Source organism: Protopterus annectens, chromosome 7.part0, assembly GCF_019279795.1.
Source record: "Protopterus annectens isolate FY-2018-M chromosome 7.part0, PAN1.0, whole genome shotgun sequence".
NCBI classification, from domain to species: Eukaryota; Metazoa; Chordata; order Ceratodontiformes; family Protopteridae; genus Protopterus; species Protopterus annectens.
The window spans coordinates 736,945,869-736,973,368 of record NC_056739.1 but is presented as its reverse complement, the minus strand read 5'-3'; the positions used below and the strand labels follow the sequence as shown (position 1 = coordinate 736,973,368).

Sequence of the window (27,500 nt, the reverse complement as noted above, 5' to 3'; positions counted from 1 at the left end):
CTGACAAAGAGCTGGCTAGCTCACTCCATCCCCGGGAGTCATAGCCACCGCCCCCATCAATGGCCCGACACCGTAAGACAAGTAGGAAGCGTACTGTTTCACCTAGGTAGAGGTGATTGCGGCGAGGGAGAGCACGATATCGCCCAGGCTCTTTGGTGGGTTCCGTGAAAGGCACGGCAGGGAAGTACATAAAATAATCACAGTGGGACTCCATGGATGCGGGCACCGGGGCCACGGAGGCATCACCGCACCCGTAGCCAGGGAGACCAAAAGGGCAGAGACTAGTAGGTAATCGAACGAGAGCAGGCGACCCAACCTGGAAGCGGAGACCAAACTAAGGCACTACTAATAGACGACCGCTTGCATCGAGAGTATGTGTAAGAATGCGCAGAACCATCTAACGTCCGATGAGGGAAGAGAGCAGGGCTGTACATAGGATAGCTTTGTGTACTTAGCTAATAAGTGAAAAAATATCTCAATGAAACATCATAACTTAATAGAGGCCAGGCCTGAAGATGATAAGATTGGGTGAACTTGCACAGACCTGTACACAATTCACTTGGATGTAGACTTAGTGATTAAAAAATGATGGTGTGGGAGAGGGTATCATCACCCATTTACTTCACCGCTATGTATAACTGTTAATGAGTTTTTTTTTTTTTTTTTTTTTTTGCTCAAAGCACTCGAAACAGCAATATATATATATATATATATATACACACACACACACACACAAGGTTGTCAACCCACCTAGCACTACTCGTGCACATAGTACCACAGAAAAATCAAAGTAGGTGCAGGTTCTCTCAAAAAATTTACTGAAACACTAGAGACCTCCAAAAACAAGACTGCTACAGTTAACACAGTTCCCACAGCACCAATGACACATAGTGACACCAGTGTTTCACCTACCAAGCTCGTAAGGCGTAACACTGAAAAAAAAACAGGTTTTCTTGTCATTGGAGGTTCCATAGTGAGACACAGGGATGTCACATTCACCAGATTGGACAAGGAGAAAGTCACTGTCAGCTGTCTGTCCGGCACCAGGATTCGTCAGATCATGCAAGCACTCAGTTCTCTCAGCAACAAGTGCCATTATAACTCTGTCATAGTTTATGTTGGAGTGAATATCCCGAGATGTACTTCACTAGTCTATATGAAGACAGTCATGTTTGAGCTCTTTGATTATGTGTCCCAGGCAGGTATATCCCTAGCCTTGAGCAGCATACTACCCTCACCTAGAATGATGTCACAGTATAAACAAAAAAACGATTGATTTCAATAATTCGCTAAGTTTTGGGTGTCATTCAAAGGGGATCCAGTTCCTGTCAGCCTGGGAAGCCATGGCCCACAAACCTCGTTACTTTGCCAGAGACGGTTTGCACGTGGCACCACTAGGCTTTCAGCTGGCAAAAGCACTTGCCTCCCCCATAGTTCCTTTTTTAGGCAAGGTCTTGATAACAAACTTACTGACATGAAATTTGTCAATCATAACAAAATAAGGGTCATGCTGCTAAACACTAGGAGCTTAAACCAAAAACTGCACACCCTGGAAGCACTTCTGTTGCTGGAAGATGTAGATGTCTGTGCAGTCACAGAAACATGGTTTAAGGCCTCAGAGTACCCCTACCTCACAAGGTTACAATGTCTTCCCCACCTTCAGACCACAAAATGAACATATGAGAACCAAAGGAGGCAGTGTTTCTATCTATATCACAGATAAATTTGCCTCCCGTCTACTTAGACTGGACAACTCCATGGAGTTACTCCAAGTTCAGGTTACAGTGGGTAAGACCCCCATTCAAGTCATAGCCCAGTTATAGATCCCCCTCTATGGGTCATGATGTGCATGAAGCCTACTTGACCAAACTAGAGACAAACCAAATATTGCAGAACACTCTGGTTGTGGGGGATTTCAATTATCCCACCATCAACTGGGAAACCTGTGCTAGCCCTAACTCACTAGTGCAAAAGTTCCTTGACTTTGTTAACAAATTATTCATACCCTAACAAGAGGAATAAACATATTAGATCTGGTCCTCACTAACATGTCAAACAGATGCACTTCCACAACTGTCAGACCCTCATTAGTTAAATCTGACCACAAATCACTCACCTTCAAGCTGGCCCTAACACCAGAACTCACAAAGGGTGAAATCAGATTAAAAAAAACTTCACCAAGGCAAACTATACCCTCCTAAGTGACGGTATAAATGCACTCCAAGCCCCACCCCCCACTGGAAGTGGTAACTACACAGAGGCTTACACTAAAGCCCTTTACAATCACTATCATAAGTGTATAGACTTGGCTATATCAGAAAGAATCAAAGCCAGAGCCCCAAGTAAAAACAAGCCATCATGACAGACATCCAGCATAAACAAACTTTACAATAAATGCAAAAAGTTGCTATCCAGTAAAACAAAGGCAAGGCCCCAACAATGGAAAAGCACCCTCCTCAGCCTCAACAGGCAAATAAGACAACTTGTCAAATCCTCTAAGAGCTTCTTTGAGAAAAACTTAGCAAGCACAGCCAAGGATAACGATAAGGCCTTTTACAGCTATGTGCATTTCCTAAAAGGTAGGACCCAAGCATGTGCAGAATTAGTGACTAACAGTATCACACACACTGACCCCACAGAGTTAGGAAACCTTCTAGCGGATAGGTTTGGCAAAAATTTAATTCCCTTATCCTCTCCAAACTTATCACAAACCTTCCCCCAAACTCCCCATCAAACCCTACATATATGGAGAGCAGGTCATCAAAGCCTTGTCCAAGGCAAAAACCACAGCCTCAATGAGACCAGACAGCATCCCAGACTGTCTTCTAAACGGGCTAAAACATGAACTAGCATCGCTATTAAGTACCTTTTCAATCATAGCCTAACCACAGGATTTGTTCCTCCGGAATGAAGAACAGCAACACTTATTCCCCTACACAAAGGTGTCCTAGCAACAGACCCAGGAAATTAAAAATCCGTAAGACTCACCAGCCTCATCTGTAAGGCCATGGAATGTATTATTATGGACCTCATAAATAAAGACATAGGTGACCTCCAAATCCTGGATCCAACCCAATTCAGCTTTGCCAAGGGCAGATCCTGCCTATTAAATTTGGTGGATTTCTTCAAAAATGTGACCAGGACCATTGACAAGGGCAAATCTGTGCACACAGCATACTTCGACTTGGCAAAGGCTTTTGACACAATCCCACACTCAGGCATTACCAATAAACTTAACAAACTGAATTTGAACCCATTTGTTGCCAACTGGCTCCCAAACCAGACACACACTATTAAAGTGGAAGACTCCATATCAACCAGCAGACCTGTCACCAGTGGGGTGCCACAGGGGTCAGTGCTGGGCCCTCTACTGTTTAATATATACTTCTCAGAAGTTCAGGTCAAAACTAAGGGGTTATGGCTGACCAAGTTTGTGGACAACTGCAAACTGGGTGCAATTATTGAATCCTCAAATGCTATCAGTATACTCCAGGAGGGTATTATGCAGACCAACAACTGGTGTCTTAGTCACGGTCTGAAACAGAATGCAAAGAAATGCATCATCCTTCCCTTCAGCACAATGTCCCTTCACAATATCAAATCAACAACAATACCCCAAGTACCCACAAAGTGGTAAGAGATCTGGGATCACAAGGTGACTGCGACCTTAACTTCAACCACCATGTGTCTACTGTAGTAAAGAAGGCTTTCTAAGTAGCACACTTGATTAGTAAAGGCATCACCTTGAGAGCAAAGGAAGTTATAACCCATCTATACTTGGCACTAATCCAGCCCATAATTGAGTATAACGCCCCATTCGGCATGTACTTTACAAAGCATCTGCAGCAATTAGAGAGACCTCAGAGGTTTCTAACAAAGAAGATCAAGAGACTCCAGCATGTGCCTTACACAGACCAACTAATGTCCCTGTCACTATACTCTATATTGCATAAACTTCTTAGGGGAGACTTATGCCTGGCTTGCAGAGCAATCTCAGACCCAAACCTATTGAACTTGCTGCATATCCATAAATCAAACGGGACTAGAGCTACCTGTTACAGGGACCTAGATATGGCCTGCAACTTTAATAGGACATGCTGGTGGGACAGATTTATCTCCCAGTGGCTGCTGCATCTTTGGAATAGGCTGCCAATTCATGTGAAACAGACCACCTCTAGGACAATGTTCAAGAGGAACCTGGATGAGTGGATGGGGCAACATAAATTCTTACCAGAGATAGCACCCACAACCCACTTGGACATGGGCAGTCATTACTAAATGCAATATTGGGTATTGACTAGCATTTCTATGGTATTACATTGAGATGAAATGACTAGGCTTGAAATGACCTCCAGGTTGATAGAACAGTAGTCTTCTATGATCCTATGAGATATCCAGATATAATGATAATGATAAAATAATAAAATTACAAATGAGAAATAAATTCAAACTATGTACAATATATGCAAAGACCAAAGTTCAGCAAATAAAAATATTAAAGCTCAAAAAAAAAAAAAAGAAAGATTCTTCTTTTCAGTCTTTTTTCCATTTCCTCTTCCTTTACTTCTTTAAAGATCAAAGGCAAGATTCTGTTGATAAAAGTTAATAAGACATATAACTTTCATCCAAGGATTATTAGTGAATGGCTTGGGAATGAATACTTTTATTCTTTTACTTTAGTTTCTCTGAAGAATGTTTTATTTAATGAGGATAAAAAGTCATCAAAAAAGTGGTGATGTGGTTGGTCTCCATTTTAGTAATATATTTGTGAATGGTTTGGGCTTTCTTAGTGTTACTCATTAAGTTGCCCTCCCAATAAAAAGTGTCCCACAAAGAAAAATCTAGTTTATTTCAATGTTTTAGTATTAGCCATTATTGTATCAGCCAACACAGCTGTCAACTTTTTAGCAGAAAAACTCTGAACAAAGCCAAAAATAATGGAGGGACAAAGCCCCAGAAATAGGGAAAAAAATTTAAATATTGCTCCTATAAACTTAGAAAGTCCCCAGAATAAAAGGTCTTGTATTACCATGCATTTTCCAAAGAATAGGGAGCCTGAAACTCAAATGCCTATCTTTATTTAGTAAATTCAGTCCTCACTGATTTGCCACAAAAATCCAGAAAATCACACATTTTATGAGGAACAGACCAAAGATATGAGGCAAAAGTCTGGACATTCTGCAAAAATCTGGACAGTTAAGAGGTATGCCAGCCCACTAAGACCCTGTGCAGATAAGAAGTTATTTTCAGAGTTCTTGGTAGTAGATGCTAATTAATTGTCTTGATTAAAAAATGCACATTAAATAGGAGGAGATTGTGGAAATTACACTTGTCAACAGGGGGATACTTATTGCCTTATCTAAGTAGTTTTGTAAGTCATAATGTTTATAATATTATAAAGAGCAAGATCTTTGAAAATATAAGCAGTTATGTTTACAGTGGTCTTAACTAGGAGTGTATTTTGTATGTGTATTGTTGTGTTTGTTACTGTCCTTTGTTATTTTTGTACTTCAGTCATCTGTTAACCTGGTAAGTGAAGTGGTCTAAAGGAGACCCATTTCAGCCACACAAGGAATGTTAAATTAAAAAAAAAACAGACAAACTGATAGACATTTTTTTTTCTGGAGGAAACAGAAGTACATGGAGACACAGGGAGAACACAAAGTATACAGCCCTTGGCCAAAAATCAGACAGAATATTCTACCAAACAACTGTGACTTACAGCTTTTATCATTGTGCTGTCATGATGCCCTTCTAACATTCCCTGCATTTATCTGTTTTTTTAATATTCTGTTGTTCCATGATAATTCATTCCATGGCTTTGCATATTAGGCTTGTTACACGTATGGGTCTGTAGCTCCCTGGTAGGTTGATGGTCTGCCCTTGTGGAAGAGAATGACTGTTGCCATCCTCCTTTCACTTTGAAAGTAGCTTATTTCAAGGTTGTAGCTGAAGAGTGCCTCAAGTAGTCCTGATAGGTCAGGCTTTAGACTGTTCAGGAGACATCTGGGGATGTTGTCGGGACCTGCGGAGGCAGTGTTCTTGGCTTTATTGAAGTACTATCAGCACCTGGACCCTGCTGATAGATGGGGTAAGTATGTTGAGGGGATTTTACCTGGTGGACCTAGGAGGAGGGAGTGAGGGGGTCGGGGGGAGGATGAAGTTTGAGCTGAATGCATCAGCCAGTAGATTTGCTATGTCACTCTGATCAGTGTAGGTGGTACCATTCATCACCAGTTCAGCACACTGTTGTGTGTTTCCTCTAAGGTTCCAGACATAGTTGAAGAAGGCCTTCTGATTGTCCTTAGCCTGTGAGGTTACCCTGACCTCATAGTTAGTCTTGTTAGACTTAATTAGACCTCTTGGTTTCTTGTTTAGTTGAATAAGGGGTGACTTGTTTTCAATGGAGTTGCTTTTCCTGATTTAAGCATGAGTTTTCTTCTTTTATTATATACCCTGGTTAGGTGAGGATTCCACTGTTGTGTTTGTTTTTAGTGTTTGTTTTGGGTTTATTTCTTGTAGGTACAACAACCTCTATGCAGCCATTCACATGTCTGTAGTGTATCTCTGAATAATTGTCTGAATAATTCTGCATAGGTAGCTGTTCATAGGTTCATAGGAAGGTACTAGGCTATCTGCCCAAAGGCATTTATAAGCCTAGCAGGAATGTGTTGGCTTTCGCCACCCCCTTAGATTAGTTCCCTGTGCCTCTGTCCAGCAGACACGAATCAGTTGCAAAGAACAGGTCCAGAAGAATCCAAATAAGACGAAAGTTGAGTAAAAAACCTTTATAAAACACCAACAAAGCTTTCAGGTTTAACAACCCTTTTTCAATGCATAACATCAGGTATAATAAAACACGCCCATTTATACAAACTATCTAGCATGTGACCTACAGCCATAATCACATGATAGTAAAGCATTAACCTTATATAAACATCTAAAAATCTAAAGTTCTATGTATATACACACATTAAAAACATCCAAAATGGTCAGATATCTAACTAAAGTTTTATTTATTTTATTTTATTTTAACCTAGTATGTTGTATTTTAGTTAAAATAGGTTTTATAGAAACAGTTGCATTTAACCCTGGTTCTATATCAGCCGCTAATCTCACTATCCAGTCATACTCTTTTAAGTCTAGTATATTGGACAGATCCCCACCCCTATTTGTTATTACTACTTGTTCAATAATTCTGAATTTAAATCTATGATTGATTCCATGCATCTTGATATGTTTATATAGAGCATTATTTTCATTACATAATCTAATACTTGATTTGTGCTCTATAATTCTATCTTTAAGTCTCCTAGTGGTTTTTCCCACATAGAAAGATGAACATATCTCGCAGGTTGCCAAATATACTATGTTGTTACTAGTGCATGTACCATGAGCATAGAATTTATAAATTCTCTTTGATATAGGATGTACAAAACTTTCAGCATTTAAATAACATGGTCTATCACTTGCATATTTAAATATATCCCCACAGCAGCTACAATTATGGCAGGCATGGGTTCCAGGTGTCAATATTGTACCCCTATAGCTTTCGTATTAAAATCTTTATACCCCAATATGTATTTTAATGTTTTCATGTTACTATAACTAAATCGGGTCTATCTCCTATTATTGACTTAATTTCCTCTTGTGCTAGTAGAACTTTCCAATATTTAGTTATTATGTCTCTAATAGCATATGTCATTGGGTTAAATGACATCGTGAATCTTATAGTCGCATCAGTATCTGAAGGCCCCTTAGTTACATCTCCTGATTGGTAGTTGTATGGAAAGTAGGTTTAAATAGTGTATCCCTATGTGATAGGATATATTTTTTCACACTCATAAGTAGGTTTTCAGAATAACCACTTCTTATAAAGTCATCACTGATCTCATCAATCTGTTTCAAAAATATTTCATCATTAGTATTCAGTCTACTGACTCTAGCCATTTGGGCTTTTACTATACCTTTGAATACATGGGGGGCATGCATACTAGTTCCATACAGATATCTATTGGATGCTACCTCTTTTTTAAAAACCTTTGTTTCTATAACATTATTATTTTTTATAACTGTAACATCTAAAAAGTTTACAGACTCATTGGAAACTTCAACCTTAAATCGCAAAAATTTGGTTGTAGTATTCAAAAATTATATATATTCCATAAGGTCAGGCATAGATCCCTTCCAAAGTAAGAAGCAGTCATCTACAAACCTCTGATAGAAAATGAGGTTATCATTTAAATACTTTTCACCGTCATTCACATATATTCTCCATTGATTAAGTACAATATTTCAACAGGTGTTCCCATTGCTACCCCCGTGCATTGTAAATAATAATTATTATCAAACAGAAAGATATTATTTTTTAACACTAGATCTAATAATAGGCAGATAACCTCAGTATGCCTTACTGTGAAGCTTGAGTGATGTACTAAAAAGCTTCTAATGGAGTCTATACCATAGTCATTGGGAATGACTGTAAATAATGAATTAATGTCCATAACTACCATATATATATTATCAGTATTTATCCTTGATTCCTTTAACTTCAGGTAGCATTGTCTCAGTTTATACAAAAAATCAGAAGTGTCTTTAAGTACAGTATTGCACTTAGTTAGTAAAGGCTGCAACTGTTTTTGTAAATAAAAAGAGATTGGTTCAGTCACCCAGCCCCTTCCAGAGACAATCGGTCTCATAGGGGGGGTATCCCTAGATTTATGCACTTTAGGGACTCCATATAGTTGAGGTATAATGGGGCATGAAACAGTAAAAAAGTGAAAAAGATCTAGTGTAATGTCGTTTGTTAGTTGAAGATCATAAACACACATATTTACATAGCTAATACATTTCTTAACTTCTAGTAAAGATACTTCTTTAAATGCTGTTTCATCTCTAAGCAATAGCATGACAGACTGTATATACATAGGTTTATCCATAATTACTATGGCACCTCCCTTATCTGCATTCTTTATTATTATATTCGGATTATTTTTTAATTCATACATTGCTTTATGTTCTGCCTGAGTAGTATTAAACCTTAAACTAACTTTCTCACAATCATATATTTTTCTGATTTCTGATTCACATAGATTATTAAATGCAATTAGAACCGGTGGATAGCTGGGAATAAATGTACTGCGCCTTTTACATATAGCAATATCATAACTATTACTTTTAAAAATCAATTTAAGTGCTATTGATCTAATAAAGAGCTTTAAATCTGTAAGTATTTTTACCATGTCCTCTTTCTGAGTGGGTATGAAGCCCAGTCCTTTTCCAAGTATATCCATGTGCTCCGTGCTCAATGCAAACGCTGATAAATTAATTATTCCTGCCATTAGCGTTTGGCTAGCTTGGACTGTTTTGGTGGACTATTGTTTTTACGCTTAGAGTCCACTACTCTATTTGTATCTCTAAACGTCGTTCTCCTCTTGATGACCTGGCTACATCTCGTTTCTCTTTATCCTTCACTCTCTCTGCTTGCTGTAACTGGAACGGCTTCATAAAGAAGTTCGGTATAGTTTTCTGTGACGCTATTGGTAGCAAATTGCCTTCCGCCTTTTGTTTACTATAGCTATTTGCTGCACTAAGGGTTCAGCATCTTGTGCTCTATCCGAACTTCAGACGCTGTAATCAACATCCAATCCGGATGTAGTGTTTATCTCCTCACTTGCCGGTAGATTTAAAGACGCAGTTTCAAGTACAGGAAAATCGTCTAGTGAATCAAGTTGCATTTTAGCAGGTTCTTGTTCTGCTAGCAATGCTGTTCTATTTTTTGCTGCCATATTACTCGCTGGATTCCCATGATCTTGCGATTTATAAAATACCTCATTCCTGGGCCATGAGAAAATATTCCCCAGCTGATAGTCGCCCATGTCCCTTAGCAGCTTCCTCTTTTTTACCACTTCAAGACGATCATCCAGGGATCTTAGTCTCTCCATCATAGAGTCATAAAGTAATTGTTTATTGCCCATATCAGGAATGGACAATAATTCTTCTTCCTTCTTTATAATTTCCATTTTTAATTGTTCCTCTATCTTACCAAAAAAGTTGTTCATTAGCAGCATATAGTCTTTGCTTAGCTGCAGATTTAGGCATTGCCATTGCTTTAGGAGCTCAGGGTACGACACCGTAGGGCATTTTTTGAATTCGCAACCCACGTGGAGCTATGCCTTGTTTTATATAGGCATCAAAACTAAAGCGCTGCCACTGCAGACGCTTGAATGCTCCCATTTTTCTTTCAAGTATCTGCAGCTGTCGTTCAAAGTCAATATTCTCTACTGTTGAAACAGATTCCATGTCTATTGTTGTCACATTACTTACAGTTAGAAGTAATAGAGGGTTGGTTTCTTTATCAAAAAGAAACTTAAGTCGATTCTGATAGTCCATGTTTTCACGGTAATGGCTGTAGTATACTAGAGACACGATAACAGCTCAATATTGAGATGAATGTTGTAGGCTGTGACAAAAACTCAACTGAATAAACACTCAGTCACGAATCAGTTGCAATGAACAGGTCCAGAAGAATCCAAATAAGACGAAAGTTGAGTAAAAAACCTTTATAAAACACCAACAAAGCTTTCAGGTTTAACAACCCTTTTTCAATGCATAACATCAGGTATAATAAAACACGCCCATTTATACAAACTATCTAGCATGTGACCTACAGCCATAATCACATGATAGTAAAGCATTAACCTTATATAAACATCTAAAAATCTAAAGTTCTATGTATATACACACATTAAAAACATCCAAAATGGTCAGATATCTAACTAAAGTTTTATTTATTTTATTTTATTTTAACCTAGTATGTTGTATTTTAGTTAAAATAGGTTTATCATTTTTGAATACTACAACCGAATTTTTGCGATTTAAGGTTGAAGTTTCCAATGAGTCTGTAAACTTTTTAGATGTTACAGTTATAAAAAATAATAATGTTATAGAAACAAAGGTTTTTAAAAAAGAGGTAGCATCCAATAGATATCTGTATGGAACTAGTATGCATGCCCCCCATGTATTCAAAGGTATAGTAAAAGCCCAAATGGCTAGAGTCAGTAGACTGAATACTAATGATGAAATATTTTTGAAACAGATTGATGAGATCAGTGATGACTTTATAAGAAGTGGTTATTCTGAAAACCTACTTATGAGTGTGAAAAAATATATCCTATCACATAGGGATACACTATTTAAACCTACTTTCCATACAACTACCAATCAGGGAGATGTAACTAAGGGGCCTTCAGATACTGATGCGACTATAAGATTCACGATGTCATTTAACCCAATGACATATGCTATTAGAGACATAATAACTAAATATTGGAAAGTTCTACTAGCACAAGAGGAAATTAAGTCAATAATAGGAGATAGACCCCGATTTAGTTATAGTAACATGAAAACATTAAAATACATATTGGGGTATAAAGATTTTAATAGCACGAAAGCTATAGGGGGTACAATATTGACACCTGGAACCCATGCCTGCCATAATTGTAGCTGCTGTGGGGATATATTTAAATATGCAAGTGATAGACCATGTTATTTAAATGCTGAAAGTTTTGTACATCCTATATCAAAGAGAATTTATAAATTCTATGCTCATGGTACATGCACTAGTAACAACATAGTATATTTGGCAACCTGCGAGATATGTTCATCTTTCTATGTGGGAAAAACCACTAGGAGACTTAAAGATAGAATTATAGAGCACAAATCAAGTATTAGATTATGTAATGAAAATAATGCTCTATATAAACATATCAAGATGCATGGAATCAATCATAGATTTAAATTCAGAATTATTGAACAAGTAGTAATAACAAATAGGGGTGGGGATCTGTCCAATATACTAGACTTAAAAGAGTATGACTGGATAGTGAGATTAGCGGCTGATATAGAACCAGGGTTAAATGCAACTGTTTCTATAAAACCTATTTTAACTAAAATACAACATACTAGGTTAAAATAAAATAAAATAAATAAAACTTTAGTTAGACCTCTGTCCAGCAGAGCCATTGAAGTGATCCCTGGGGTAAACCTTCTGTTTCCCATCCACTCGTCAAGGTTTCACCTGAAGAGGGTTAGCAAGGAGCTCTGCCTAATGTAGATTGGAATCTTGTTCTAGAGCATGGGAAGTCTATGGGACAGGAATCTATCCCTCCAGCACATCCTATTTATAGTTGTGGTGAGGTTTAGATCCCTGGAGCATGTGGCTCGAGGGGATAAGGTTTTCTTTAGGTGGACCATGTCTATCAGTTCTGGGTTGGACATGGCCTTGTATGTCAGGCAGAGATCACCTCTGAGTAGGCGGTATGCAACTGAGTACAGCTGGAGTTTCTTCAGTCGAACTGCATAGGGCATCTGCTTGAGGTCAGTGATCCTCTTGGTAGGTACTTCTGTTGTCTTTCCAGTTGTTGCAGGTGTCTTGTAAGGTACATCCCAAATGGGGCATTGTACTCTATGATGGGTCTGATGAGTGATGCATAGAGGGGCCCAATGACCTCTTTCGATCTGGATGCAAACCCTTTTGTGATTAGGTGGGGCACATAGAAGAATTTTCTAACCACTTTGGCAATGTGATTATCAAAGGAGAGGTTACTATCTTCTTGGGTCCCCAGATCCCTTATTACATCTTCTGAATTTAGGGGGCTACCACCTATGTGGTAGTTTGTGGGTACTTTGTTTTTTCCAAATGGGATGACTATGCACTTTTTGGCATTTAGCTTGAGGCCATGGTTTTGACACCAGGTATCTGTCTCAGTGAGACCCTTTTGGAGGATATCTGTGTCAGCCGGAGAGTCAATTATAGTCCCTAGTTTGCAGTCGTCTGTGAATTTGGTCAGCCACAGTCCTCCTGTGATTGCCTGTACCTCTGAGAAGTATATGCCAAACAGGAGGTGTCCTAGGACTGAGCCCTTGGGAATGCCACTTGTAACCAGTTTAGAGTCAGACCTAGATCCCGCAACTCTTACCGTGTAGGTTCTGTCCATGAGCCAGTTGGCAACCCATCTCGTGACGTAGGGGTTTATGTTCAGGCTGGTGAGCTTGTCTATAACACCTGAATGGGGAATGGTGTCAAAGGCCTTTGTGAGGTCTAGGTAGGCTGTGTGGACCACCTTTCCCTCATCTATAGCATTGGCAACTGTCTCAAAGAAGTCCACCAGGTTTAGGAGGCATGATCTGCCCTTAATAAATCCAAACTGGTAGGGTCCAGTGTTTGGAGGTTCCCAATGTCTCTTCTGAGATCCATGATGATGCGCTTCATAGCCTTGCAGACCAAGCTGGTCAGGCTTATAGGATGATAGTTCCCGGGGTCTGTTGTGGCTCCACCTTTGTGCACCACTCTATGGGCATGCAACCTGTGGAGAGGCTGAGTTTGAACAGTGTGTTTAGGTGAGGGGTTAGTTTATCTTTGAGCTCGTGTAGGATGCAGCCTGGGACACCGTCCGATCCCATTGATGCTGTGTTTTTGGCTTTGGAGAGGGCTGTTTAACCTGAGTGTCTGTGATTTCAGGGGCACTACATTCTTCTTGTATGGTTATGGGCCCTTTTGGGGGTGAGAGGTGGGTGAAGTTTTCACTGAACCTATCTGCCAGGATGTTGGCTAAATCCGTTGGTTCAGTGCATTTTGTGCTATTCTGCACTAACTCCGAGCAGATCTGAGAATCGCCACTTAGATTCTTGACATAGCTAAAGAATGCCTTGTGGTTATCTTTGGAGTCCTTAGCAATTTTTCTTTTGAAGCTAGCCTTGGATGATTTTATGAGGGATCGTAGTTTCTTGCTGATACTGATCAGGGATGTCTTCCCTTCTTGGGATTTTACTCTTTTCTGAACTAGTTTCCTCCTTCTGTTGTATAGCTTTTTTATGGCAAGGGTCCACCAGACTGGTTTCCTTTTCTTGGAGGAGTGAGTCTTGGTTTTGCTTGGGATAGCAATATCCATGGATTCTTGTAGGTGGCCATAGAGTGCATTAGTAAAGGATTTTTCAGCTTGGACAGTGTTATCCTTTAGCATGGAGGCTTTGAAACTTTCCACCTCGGTCTTAAGTAACGTGAAGTTTGCTTTTGAAAAGTTTTTCCCGGTGGTTTCTTTGACCGTGGTGGGGGCAGAATGTGGATATCCAGAGTGATTAGTTTATGATCAGATCTAACCAGCGAGGGGTTGACCTCCGGTGTGGAACACTGGTCACTCATGTTGGTGATGACCTGGTCCAACATGTTGTCACATCTGGTGGGGGTGTTGACCAGTTGATCCAGGGCATTTGAGTTTATAAATTCTAGGAAATGTTGGGCAAGGGAGTTAGTACTTGAGTAGTTCTCCCAGTTAATGTTTGGGTAATTGAAATCACCCAATATCAGGGTGTTTGGTAGGACCTTTATGTTTCCCAGTGTTTCCAGAAATGAGGAGTGGAGGTCCTGGGACATGGTGGGTAATCTGTAGCAAGCTACAACTTGAATTGCAGTTTTGCCCGTTGTTAGTTGCACGTGGATGATCTCTAAAGCATTGTGCTGTGCCACTAACCTAGAGGTGTGGGTATCCTTAATGAATATGGATATGCCCCCGCCTTTTATATTTCGGTCCGGGTTTTGTGGCCGAAATGTATGGTATGAGTTGTAGCCTGGTAGTGCTGGGGTGCTCTCTGGAGCCTTAAACCAGGTTTCTGTTACTGCACATATATCAATTTTCTCCATACTGAGAAGTGCCTCGAGTGTGTGCATTTTGAGGTTTATACTTCTACCACTGAGTAGCATTACCCTCAGTATTTTATTACTTGTGCTATTTATGGTGCTGGGTTTGCTTTTGAGCCTTGCCTAAAAAAGGCACTATGGGAGTGGCAAGAGCCTTGGCCAGTATTCGAAAGCCTAAGAGTGACAGGTGCAAGCCTTCTCTAGCGAAGCAGCGTGGTTTGTCGAGCATGTCATTCCAGGCTGACAGACACTGGATCCCCTTTGAATGACACCAGAAGCATAGCCAGTTGTTGAAATTGATAATTTTTTTCTTTATACTGTGGTATCATTCTTGGTGAGGGCAGGATGCTACTCAGAGTCAGGGTCATACCGGCCTGGGCTACGTGATCAGAAAGCTCCTCCATGTCTCTTTTCATGTAGTCCAGGGAGGTACGGCTCGGGTCATTCATGCCAACATGGACAATGACAGAGTAGTATTTGTACTTGTTCTGGAGTGACCCAAGTGCTTTTGTTATGTGGCGGACCTTGGCACCCGACAGGCAGCTAATCGTAACCTTCTCCTTGTTCAGCCTAGTGAGTGGGATGTCAGTGTGCATGACTATAGAGTCACCTATTACTAGTGTGTTGGGTATGTTATTTTGTCTTAAGGTTGTGATTGTGTGGCACATTGGTTTTGTGAAGTATGTGCTTGGATGTCTGCTTTGGAGGTCTCTGTTGCTTTTGGATTTTTATTTCAAGGCTACGAGTATGTTTTCATGTATTTATGTGTGTTTTTTGTCGGTGCTGGTTTTATAGGTCTATGTGAGACTGGTAGTGTGATGCAAGTAATTCTCTTCTACTCTTGGCTGCCTGGTCCATTCTTGGGTTGCGAGAGCTTAGTCTCCAGTTTGGCTGTATAATTGCATCTCTCGCATGTATTATTGTTTGGTGGTAGGAGGAGAGGGTTGTCTGTGTACATGAGGCAGTTGGAACATTGCCGCAAAATGCCCAGATTCACCAGTTGGACCAGAGAGTACACCTGAAACTACCATATGGACATGCCTGGATAGGTACAGTGAACTGTTTTACTGATTGGCTGGTAAGGTTGAATAGAGAGCCTTGTCCTTCTCTACAGTATAGGGGGTGTCTAGTGCTAAGGTTTATTAGTATTTGCTATGAGTTTTGAGCAAGTGCCAGGCTGAGAAGTGAATGGTTTGAGTGCGTAAGTTGAAAGTTTGTCTAGTTCAAAGGGAAAAATGAAAAGTAGACTTTGTGGAGCCGGGAATAGTTATACCCTGGCTAACCGGCACTGCCCGGAGTGCAAAATCGCGCTAATGTGGGTTTTATAGCAGGGAAATTAAAGAGATAGAAATTAGCCCAAAATGGCCAATAAACAGATGGGTGGCTCAAAGCTCCCCTCTCTCACAGGTGAACAGAGAAACTTCCTTCTATCCAAGTAAGGTATGGGCAAACACAGAAACTTGTAACACAGCCCTGAATTCAGCACTAACCTGAAAACTGGACTATACTAGCTTAGAAAGGCAGGAAAACAAGTATTTTTTTCTTTTATTTTACATTTGTTGACCGGGATAGTCTGACTGGATGCATGTCCATTTTCAGCAGAGGCTCGGGGAGAAAAGCTCCAAGGGTAAGCAGATACAGCATTACATAATACCAGCATTACATATTACAAACAGACTATTTACAGAGATTACATAAGTAAGCAAGTTAAACAAGTTCCACAGGTTACAGTTAATCCTGAGCACAAATCAGGATTAAATTAAATTACACAGTAAACTGGTTAACAGATTTTTACACATTCTAGAGAGAGTTAGCCAGGCTTGATACATTGATATAGCCAGTTAAGTGACAAATGTTGTTTGAGTCTAGTTTTAAATTGACTTAAGGTGGAAAGTAAGGTAATATCAGCTGGAAGAGAGTTCCAGGATCTACTTACAGAGTTTGCAAAGAGAGAATCACCGGCTGTGTTATTAATTTTGCTAGTCTGAATTATTAGTTGGTTAGAGGATTGAAGTGGTCTTGGATTGTTATAGGGGGTGATAATATTTTTAAGTGCAGGAGTATTGTCCGGATTATAGAGGATTTTATAGGCCACAATCAGTTGGTTATACTGGATTAGGCTGGGTAGTTCAAGCCACCCAAGCTGATTTAGATTGATGCAATGATGTGTCCTAAAAGGCAGCCCAGTGGCAAACCTGGCAATGTGGTTGTAGCAAATTGAGAGTTTGTTAAGGACAGTCTTGTTTAAATTCGAGAGTAGAAGGGATGCATACAGAAGGGTTGAAAGAAGGTGAGAGCGAGCTATGGCAATTTTAGCTGGAGAGGTTAGAAAGGCTTTTATTCTGTAAAGTGACCCTAGTTTTTTATTGATGGTTTTGATAGTTTGGTTAACATGTAGGTCAAATTTTAAATTATTGTCTATGATGACACCTAATAGTTTTGTAGATGGGTCAGGGGAGATTATTGTGCCATCATTTGATTTTATGGTAAAGGTGAAAGTGGTAGACCTACGTGTTGGTGAAAATAACAGCATTTTATTTTTTTGGGGATTTAGGATCAGACGATGTTCAGAAAGTCAGTTTTCTATTGTATTAAAGGTGGTCTGGGTAGCTGACCATAACTCTACTGGAGATGTGGCTGAGCAAATCAGAGTAGAGTCATCAGCATATTGGATGCAGATGACTTTTGGAATGACAGTATAAAGGTCATTAATGAAGATGGAGAACAGCAAGGGCCCTAGTATAGAGCCTTGTGGTACTCCAAGGGTGTTAGGTAGAAGGTTAGAGTGTTTGTTCTGCCACAGGACAGCCTGCTGTCGACCATTCAGGTAGGACTGAAACCATTGGAGGGCTCCAGTATCTAGTCAGAATGTTTGCAGGGTGTAGATTAAAAGTTGGTGATCAACCATATCGAATGCCTTGGAAAGATCCAAAAAGAGGGCTGAGGATATATAATTATTGTTGCGATTATGGTTTATGGTGTTAGTAAAAGCTAGGAGGGCTGAAGTAGTACTGTGATGAGGACAGAAGCCATGCTGAGTGTCTGCCATAAGGCGATTTTGGATTAGGTGGTGCATGAGTTGTCTATGAATACATTTTTCCATAATCTTTGCAAGTGGAGAGAGTATAGCTATTGGCCTATAATTGGAGAATTCAGTAGAGCTGCCTCCTTTGTGAAGTGGGATTACATAGGATATTTTCCAGATGGTGGGAATTTTAGCTTCTACTATAGTTTAATTGATTAGTATTGAGATGGGGTAAGCAATAGCATCAGCTGATTTTTGTAGGTACTCAGCAGGGAGTTGATCAGCAGAAAGTGTAGTGGGTTTTAATTTTTTGATCAAGGTATGGATAAGTAAAATGGTGACTGGTTGGAAGCTGAATGTGAGTAGGTTTCTAGGGGTGCTACTTTCAGGACCAGGGGAGCTAGGAGGTTGTTGGCTAGCTAGGGCTTGAATTGTCTCAGTAAATAATTGGTTAAAACTATCAAAAACATCTTCAGGAGTTTTATCAATAGTAGTAGTAGCAGGGATTGGGGTTGAAGTTTGTCCAGGATGTAGTAGATTATTTAAACCTGCCCAAAACTTCTGAGGGTTATATTGATTTACTGTCTGTAAATTACAGTAGTATTGTTTTTTGTCTTGTAAAATTGATTTTTTGGTTTTGTTCCTGGATTGCCTGTATTTAATGTGATCTTGAGGGTATTTAGAAGAACGCCATAAAGCCCATGCTTTGTTTCTAAGGGTAATTTTGAGTTTAGACTCTATAGAAAGCCATGGTGCAGTTTTTGCCTTGGTTCTCTTTGAATGAACAGGTGCATGCAAATCAAGGATCTCAAGGAATTGGTTGTTAAAGTATGCTACTGCTTCCTCTAAGGGGAGGTGTTTTAGAATAGACCAATTACATGAGTTTAGTTCTTGTTGGAATTTGGCAGGGTCAAAGTTTTTATTGTTTCTAACCTTTCTGAGTAAGGGTTGTTGGGAATTAATGGTTTTGTGCTTGATTACATATGTGAGAAGGTGATCGCTTAGGCCATTAAGGAGGGAAAAATGACTTTGTTAAAGTGCAGGCAGTAAAATAAGTAAAATACGTAGCTGAAACAAGTTTTTTAAATCACAGAAATTCTAAAAAAATTGGCATTTTAGGTGGAATTAGCTAAAGGCAGCAAGAAAATGCAGAAAAATTATACTTAATCACTCCAAAGTCTCTCTTTTGTCTCTCTGCTGCTGTAGAACTCTGCAGGGCACCAGGCAGGAGCTTGCTGAGCTGTATACAAGCGCAAAAACCTCAAAAATGCAGGTTTTATAGCAGGGAAATGAAAGAGATAGAAATTAGCCCAAAATGGCCAATAAACTACTAATTTCTGGGCTGAAACCACTCCTCCAGGGACAGATAAGCTGCTCAAAGCTCCCCTCTCTCACAGGTGAACAGAGAAACTTCCTTCTATCCAAGTAAGGTATGGGCAAACACAGAAACTTGTAACACAGCCCTGAATTCAGTACTAACCTAAAAACTGGACTATACTAGCTTAGAAAGCAGGAAAACAAGTGTGGTCTTGGTGTTAGGGGGAGCCTTGAATTTTGACAAACTGTCACTTAATAACGTAATAGGATGTAGTTTGCCTTTCCTAAATGTTACTGGTTTAGTTGGATTTTATGGGTTGATTTTTACTTCAAATTGGATTGCTTTGTGATTGTAGCTCACGATTTAGGACATGATGGGGTATGTGCAATGCTTTCCCATGTTGATGAGTATTTTATCCAGTATGTTTTATTCTCTGGTTGGCACATGCACTATCTGTCCCAGGGTTTTTTGCCAATAAAGCCCAGGGAGTGTTACATCTGTGAGTTTGAGGCAATGTACATTTTCCAGTCTACATAGGGTTAGTTAAAGTCACCAATGAATAGGGTATTTGGTTGGATTGTGAGTGCCTTTAGTATGTTTAGACAAGAGTTGTGAGACTCTAGGGGCATAGATGGTGACCTGCAGTGAGTCATGATATGGTGAAAGACCTTAGCTATGGTGACTTGCACAAGGATGAGCTCCATAGTATCATCCTGTTTAACCAACACGGAGGTATGTTTATTGCTAATGTAGATTGAGACATTTCCACCTTTGGCCCCAGTCTGTGCTGTTGTTGGTCTTAACATGTGGAAGGCACTGTAGCTTTACACTTCTGGTACTTTCTTTGGCTTTAAACCAAGTCTCAGTCATAGCACAGATGTCTACATTCTCCAGAGTGAAGAGGGCTTGAAGGGTGTGGAGTTCTTTGTTTATGCTCTGAGCATTGAGCAGAAACACCTTAAGATTGCTTGTAGACATTTTCACTGTGTTAGCAGTTTTGTCTTTTTGGCATTGCCTGTAAAGACTCTTAAACAGGTGGATAAAAATTTAGCCATAGCCTAAAGCCTAGGAAGAGACAGGTGCAACCCATCCTTGGCAAAACAACATGGTACCTTGACCATGTTCTTCCAGGCTGACAGATATTGGATTCCTCTGAAGTGACACCAGCAACTAAGTCAATTATTAAAATCAAGTAATTTGATGTTCTTAATGTGATACCATCCTTGGTGAAGCTAGAATCATGCTCAATCCAAGTCTCATATCTATCTTTTTATATATATTCTGAGAGATTGGACTTCCATGATGGCTGCACATTGAGTAGCAGCTTATTTCTAGCTGTCCCAGTGTGAAAAGAGAAACTCAGGAAAGAAGGCCAGTTGACTTGTGTTTATGGGTAAATTTCAGTAACTGGCGAGTAAGTGCACTGCCTGGATGCGAGGAATAAAGAAAAACAGAACACCTGGAAAAAAAAACAGCTACAAAAAGTGAAGAAGAAACAATGACTGGGGAGAGTGCTGCAGCTGTTCAGCAAAAAACAATTCAACCTTCAGACATGACTTCCAGTAACCTATAGGAAGATATAAGACAACTGCATACAGACCAGGTTAAAATAAATAAAACACTTGGAGTATATCAAAACAAAAACAAAAGATTGGAAAAATGGAAGAAGCTTTAAAGAGATATTCAGATGAGATGATAAAGCTGCAAAAATCAGAGGTCAAAATAAAGAAAAGGCTGGCTGAATATAATATTGCTCAAGAAGAAATGTTTCAAAACATAATAGAATTAGAGGACAGAGCACATAGGGAAAACCTGAGATTTACAGCTATACCAGAGAAGCTATAAGGAACAGATTTTATGAAAGCACAAATAAGCAGTAGGATTGGTATTCCATAGCAGGAATTGTTAGATGAAAGGGCACATTGTGTATATGATCCAAACCTGGCTATAAGAAAGCAACCTAGACCTTTAATAGTAAAGATGCAATCTTGCCAGCAGAAGGAATTGATTCTGACCAAATTGTGGCAGAAGGACAAAGTACTAAAAGTGGGAAACAGCAGAGTATTTGTGGAGAATGATTACTTACTCATTGTACACTAGACAGAAGAGGAGTAAATTTTTTCCACTATTCAGGGAATGTCGAGATGAAGGTGTGAGATTCAAACTGCTGTACCCAGCTGTCTTCAAGGTGTTCTTCCCCAGAGGGATAAATCATTTTTTGATGAAGTACATACAAAGAAAAACATACAAAAGTTTGTCCAACAAAAAGTAAGCTGTAAAACAGAAGAAGATTCTGCTTCTTGTTCTTCTGGTAATAAAGACCACAGAAAGACTGTACCTGTGAAACCTTTTCAAATTTCCAATGGAAAATGTTGGAGAGAAGGAAAGGAGCATGATAGTTGACTAGAAGAATTGAGAGTATGTTGAAAATGAAGTAGAGACAGGATTTTGGAGATGAACAGTAATAAAACCAGTAACTTAATACGGGATAACAATGCAATAACTACATTTGTGAAATATGCCAGAACAAGAAAATTTGTAAATCTAGGACTTTTTCAGAGTTTGTTGGACTTGTGGGGGACTCTAAAGCATATGCCCTACTTCATGTCACTAGTGTTCAAAAAAGTGCTTTGGGGAGGGCAAGAGGAGGGAGAACGTTATCTGTAAGTAAAGATTTCTTTCTTAAATAGTACCAGTTTTATGGCATGTGGTTTTCTTTAAATGCTATAAAGTAAAGTTTTTTTCAGTTATTTTCAAGTGTAATGGGGATTGTAAATAGGTGCTGTTGTTCTTTTTTTTTCTTTTCCTTCTCCCTTCTCACTCTCTTCTTGTTCAGTTTTAAGAAATGTAGGCATTGCAATGTATAAAAAAATCTGGTTAAAAACCATGATAAAAGAAAAATTAATGTGCTTTTTTAATTCTTGCATGGGGAAATGACTGGATTAAAGACATTAGATTGACTTATTAACAATTTTTAAGCGAGAGCAAGTCAATGAAAAAGAACATTGAATATTATGAGGCTTTTTTTTAGCAAATACATGTAAGCTCAGTAATAATTCTGCAGCTGGTCTTCATGTTTCCATGGAAACAATCTAATAAAGAGAAACTGGCTGCCTGGTTCTCATGTCTCCCTGGAGACAATCTGATAAAGAAAAACTGGTTACAGTCTAGTGGACAGTGATTGGCTGAGGAAAAAAAGAAAAGAGAAATTGGCTAAGAGATAATGTTCTCTGAAGTCATTCAGGGAGGTTCCCAAAGTAGATAATGTACTCTGAAAGCATTCAGAGGCTTTCCCAAGGTAGTTAATGTTCTCTGAAAACATTCAGGTGTTTTCCTAGCTGGGAGAGTGATAAAAATAAGAGAAAACCAATCATCACTTAGTAGAAGCACAGGCTGCGCCATGTGTCTTAGCATGGATGACCTTTCTTTTAGCTTAACTCAAGTCTGCGAGTGTGGCTGTCAGTTTGGGACTTTAGCTCCTATTAGGAGGGTAAAACTTCAATATTTGAAGGTGTACATAGTTTTGTATGTTAGTATTAAATTAATAGGTTTTAGGGGGTATTGGGGTGTGTTTGCTTTTTGTTTGAGGGCTTTTAGTAAAACAAAAAAAGTTTTATGAGATGTGATGTAGGCTCAAATGTATATGACAAGAAACAACTGTATAAAAGTTCAATCTACCAAATAGTGTATGCATGTAACTCAAAAGCTGGAACTAGACACTTAACAAAAAAGGTGTTATACATAAAAGGTGGGAATAATAACTTTTTAATACAATGATATTTTAAATGTAAAAGGTCTCACATATAAATATAAACAAGAAATAGTAGTGAACTATATTAAAAATATAGAGTGCAAATAGTTATTTTACAGGAGACACACTTAGAAAGAACTGAACATGTGAGTTTGATAAAAAAAAGGTTTTCAGGATGGTTATTCAGCAGAATACCAAGGACAAAGGAAAAGATAAGTACTTAGGTTCATAGGTTCATAGGTTCATACTAGGCTATCTGCCTTAGGGCATTTATAAGCCTAGCCAGAATGTGTTTGGCTTTTGCCACCCATTTTAAATTAATTTTGCTATGCCCTTTTTGGAGATTAGTATACTGTGCCACTGTCTAACAGTGACACAGAAGTGATACCCAGGGTAAACCTACAATCTCCCATCCACTCATCAAGATTCCTTTTGAAGAGAGTCAATGAGGGACTCTGCCTAACCTGGACTGGGATTTTATTCCAGAGTGAAGGGAGCCTCTGGGTTATGAATCTGTCCCTCCTGCATGTCCTATTTATTTCAGTGCTGAGGTTCAAGTCTTTCCAGCTCGTAGCTCGATAGGATTTGGATTTTCTGAGGTTCAGCCTGTCCATTAATTCCAGATTGGACATGGCTTTATACATCAGGCACAGATTGCCTCTGAGCAGGTGCTATGCCACTGAGTAGAGCTGGAGCTTCTTTAACCGGGCAGCATATGGCATCTGTTTGAGCCCTTTGATCCTCTTGGTGAGATACTTTTGGGGTCTTTCCAGTTGCTGCAGGTGTCTGGTAAGGTACATCCCAAAAGGGGCATTGTACTCAATTATGGGCCTGATGAGGGATGAGTAAAGAGGCACAATGACCTCCCCTGATCTAGATGTGAATCCCTTCATGATTAGGTGGGCTGTATAAAATGTTTTTCTAACCACTTTGGCCACGTGGTTGTCAAATGAGAGATTGCTATCAACTTGGGTCCCCAGGTCCCTAATTACTTCTTCTGTACTTAATGGATTACCACCTATGTGGTAATTTGTGGGCACTTTGTTTTGCCAAAGGGGATGACTATACAATTTTTGGCATTTAGCTTGAGGCCATGGCTCTGGCACCAGTTGTCTGTTTCTATGAGGCCATTTGGAGGATGTTTGTGTCAGCTGGAGAGTCGATTATGGCCCAGTTTGAAGTCATCTGAACTTGGTCAGCCACAGTCCTTCCATGTTGGCCTGTACCTCCGAGAAATATATACCGAACAAGAGAGGTCCCAGGACTGAGCCTTGTGGGACGCCACTTGTAACTGGTTTGGAGTCTGACATGGCTCCAGCAATTCTAACCATGTGTGTTCTGTCTTTGAGCCAGTTTGCAACCCATCTAGTGACATAGGGTTTATATTTAAGCTGGTGAGCTTCTCTAGATTGCCCGAGTGGGGTATTGTATCAAGGCTTTTGAGGTCCAGGTAGGCTGTGTGGACCACCTTCCCCTCGTCAATGGCCTTGGTGACTGTTTCAAAGAAATCAACCAGGTTTAAGAGGCAGGATCTGCCCTTAACAAAGCCAAACTGGGTAGGATCCAGTGTCTGTAGGTCCCCAATATCTTTATTTATGAGGTCCATGATGATCCTTTCCATAGCTTTGCAGACCAAGCTAGTCAGGCTTATAGGGCGATAGTTTCCAGGATCCGTTGAGGCACCACCTTTGTGGAGAGGGACCACTGTTGCTGTACGCCACTCTTTGGGTACATATCCTGTAGTAAGGCTGAGATTGAACAGTAGTTTTATGTTTGGGTTTAGCTCTTCTTGGAGATCATGTAGGACGCAGCCAGGGACACTGTCTGGTCCCATTGATGCTGTGTTTTTTGCTTTGGAGAGGGCAGCTCTTACCTGAGCATCTGAGATGTCAGGGGGGCAGCACTCTGCTGGGATAGATATTTGCCCTTTGGTGGGAGGGAGAGAAGTTTGCACTGAACCTGTCAGCTAGGATGTTGGCAATGTCTGTGGGTTCGGTGTATTTTTTGTCATTTTGGACTAATTCTGAGCATATCTGGGAATTCCCACCCAGGTTCCTAACATAACTAAAGAAAGCCTTGTGATTATCCTTAGTGTCCTGTGCAATTTTTCTCGAAGCTGGCCTTAGATGATTTTATGAGTGCCTGTAGTTTTTGCTAATACTGATCAGAGATGCCTTCCCTTTTTGTGATTTTGCTCTATCATGTAGTAGCTTCCTCCTTCTATTGTATAGTTTGCTTATGGCTGGGGTCCACCAGACAGGACGTCTGCCTTTGGAAGATTGGGTCTTGGTTTTATTTGGGATTGCATGATCCATGCATTCCTGAAGGTGTTCATAAAATGCGTTTATAAAGGATTCTGCGGTCTGGGCCGTATTTTCCACAGGCCCGGGGGCTTTGAAGGATTCCACCTTAATTTTTTTTTTTTCAAAACAAGTTTATTGTTTTAACATATAAGAGAAATATCATAACAATTTTATACAAATAATTAAAAATAGGTATTATTATAATATTCAACAAAACAACTAAAGTATTTACAAAGACATCCACTACAATCAGATCAATTAATTAAACTAAAATACTGTGCTATTGAAATTAGAATTTTTTTAACAAATTTTGTAAATTATCCCATACAATAAAATGTGATGTTTTTCTAGTTGTTCTCATTCTAATTGTGCTTATTTCCATATGACACATTATATTCATAACATTTTTAAATTCATTGAATGAAGGAGGTGTATCTGAAATCCAATTTCTAGTTATTATTTTCCTAGCCACTGCTAGGATAGACCATAACAAGGGAAGCTTAATCTTTTAACACATTGAGGTACAGGTGTGTTGAATAATATAAGAGACTTAGAAATAATGAAATTATCTGTAAAAGAGCCTGCAAAATTCATTAATTGACTTCCAGTATTCTTTCAACTTCATACAGTCATAAAACATATGAGCCCAGTCAGCATTAATTTCTACATTACATCTCTTACATAGATTATCTTTATTATTAATTTTATTCATCATCAAAGGTGTATAACAAGATCTATGTAAAAATTTCCATGTATAAAGTCTCCAGACAATGGAAGATGTAGTTCTATAAGCAGATTCCAATATATATTGTTTATCTTGTTGAGTTGGTGGGTCCCCATTAATAGAGGTGAAATAATTCCAGTATGAATCTACATTGTAAAAAGTTTCTTGTCTGATAATTTTATGTATATATGAAAGTTTACCTTTTTCAGAAACTTTATGCTGTAAATTTATTATCAAGTAATCAATCAGTTTTGGAATAGATTCTTTAACTGTTATAGACATTAGATCTATTCTATCAATGAGATGTTGTCTAAAGATCTGAACCTCTAACCAGCAAGTTTCTCTTAGATCAAATTCTTGTTTTAAGAAATCTAGATTTTTAGCTTTATTATCAGATATCAGCTGATACCAGTACTTTAGATTATTATCTATAGCTAAATGAGCTCCTTCAGAAGTAGATGACATAAGCATACCCTGAGTATAAATTAAAGGGAATACAATAAAATTCCATTCCCTATACTTAGGGTGCATGAATATAAAGTTACGATAACTAATAATAATATTTAATGGGTAACAGACCATATGTTTAGGTGTAATAGGTGAAGTACAAAATTCCTTTAGCAACCACAACATGGAGTTATTTATAATCATATTTTTATGTGTTAAGGAGATTTTCATGAAGTGCATACTAATTAGCTCCCAATAATCTTTCCATTTTGACATATGACCGATCTATTAATAAAGTAATAACTTTTATAATAGAAGAGATAATATATAAATTAAAGTCTGGAAAAGAAATACCCCTTGAGACCAGCTATTAGTATGTTTCTTTAATGCAATCCTAGGTCTATTAGGTGCCCATAAGAAATTTAACATTAGTGTATTCAGTTTCTTGATAGTTATTTTTGTAGGTGAAAGTATTATTGATTGTATTAAGTATAAAATCTTGGGGAATATTATCATTTTAATAATTGTAAGTCTCTCCTCCATAGTAAAAACATATTATTCCAGGTATTAAAAAGATTTTGTATATTAAGAAAACAGGTATTATAGTTATTATATATAATAGATTTAATATCTTTAGATATTATTATACCTAAATAAGTTATCTGACCTGAGTTGGGTACATATTTAGTAAAATCACTAATGAGAGTATTTTTTCGTATATATAGGTAGTATTTTAGTTTTTCTTCATTGAATATTAAACCAGAAATACTTTTAAAATTCATCATTTTATCAAATAAAGACTGCATAGAAGAATTAGATCCTGCTGATGTAATTAGAACATCATCTGCAAAAGTTGAATTTTTGATGTTGTATTTTCTTCTATTTCAAAACCCTCTATGTCAGTACTGTTTCTAATCAAATTAGCCCAAGGCTCCATTACTAAAGTGAATAATAGTGGAGAAAGTGGACATCCTTGCTTTGTACCTTTAAGAATGGGTATTTTTGTGAAACATATGTTCCTACCTTAATATAAGCCAGCGTTCCTTTGTATAAATGCTCAATTAAATTTACAAATGCATCAGAGAAATTTGTGCATTTCAGTAAGGTAAACAGATAGTCCCAACTTACTGAATCAAATGCTGAACCTATATCAAGACTAATAAGTGTTAAATCTTTCTTTTTCCTATTTGCAAAATCAATTAATGTTAAAGTTCTTCTTATATTATCAAAAGTA

The 27,500-nt window shown here is 38.7% G+C and overlaps 2 protein-coding genes across 3 annotated transcripts in view; both read right to left on the bottom strand.

Annotated features, from left to right (window-relative positions):
- Positions 1-311, bottom strand: part of TRAPPC14 (trafficking protein particle complex subunit 14) — a 634,036-nt gene extending 633,725 nt beyond the window's left edge. The window contains exon 1 of the mRNA XM_044077266.1: positions 1-311. This exon is cut by the window's left edge and continues 224 nt beyond it. Coding sequence (XP_043933201.1) covers positions 1-214 — 214 coding nt within the window. The 5' untranslated portion in view covers positions 215-311.
- The window catches only part of LAMTOR4 (late endosomal/lysosomal adaptor, MAPK and MTOR activator 4), a 1,302,749-nt gene that overhangs the window by 733,368 nt on the left and 541,881 nt on the right, over positions 1-27,500 (bottom strand). The gene's annotated exons all lie outside the window — the stretch shown is intronic.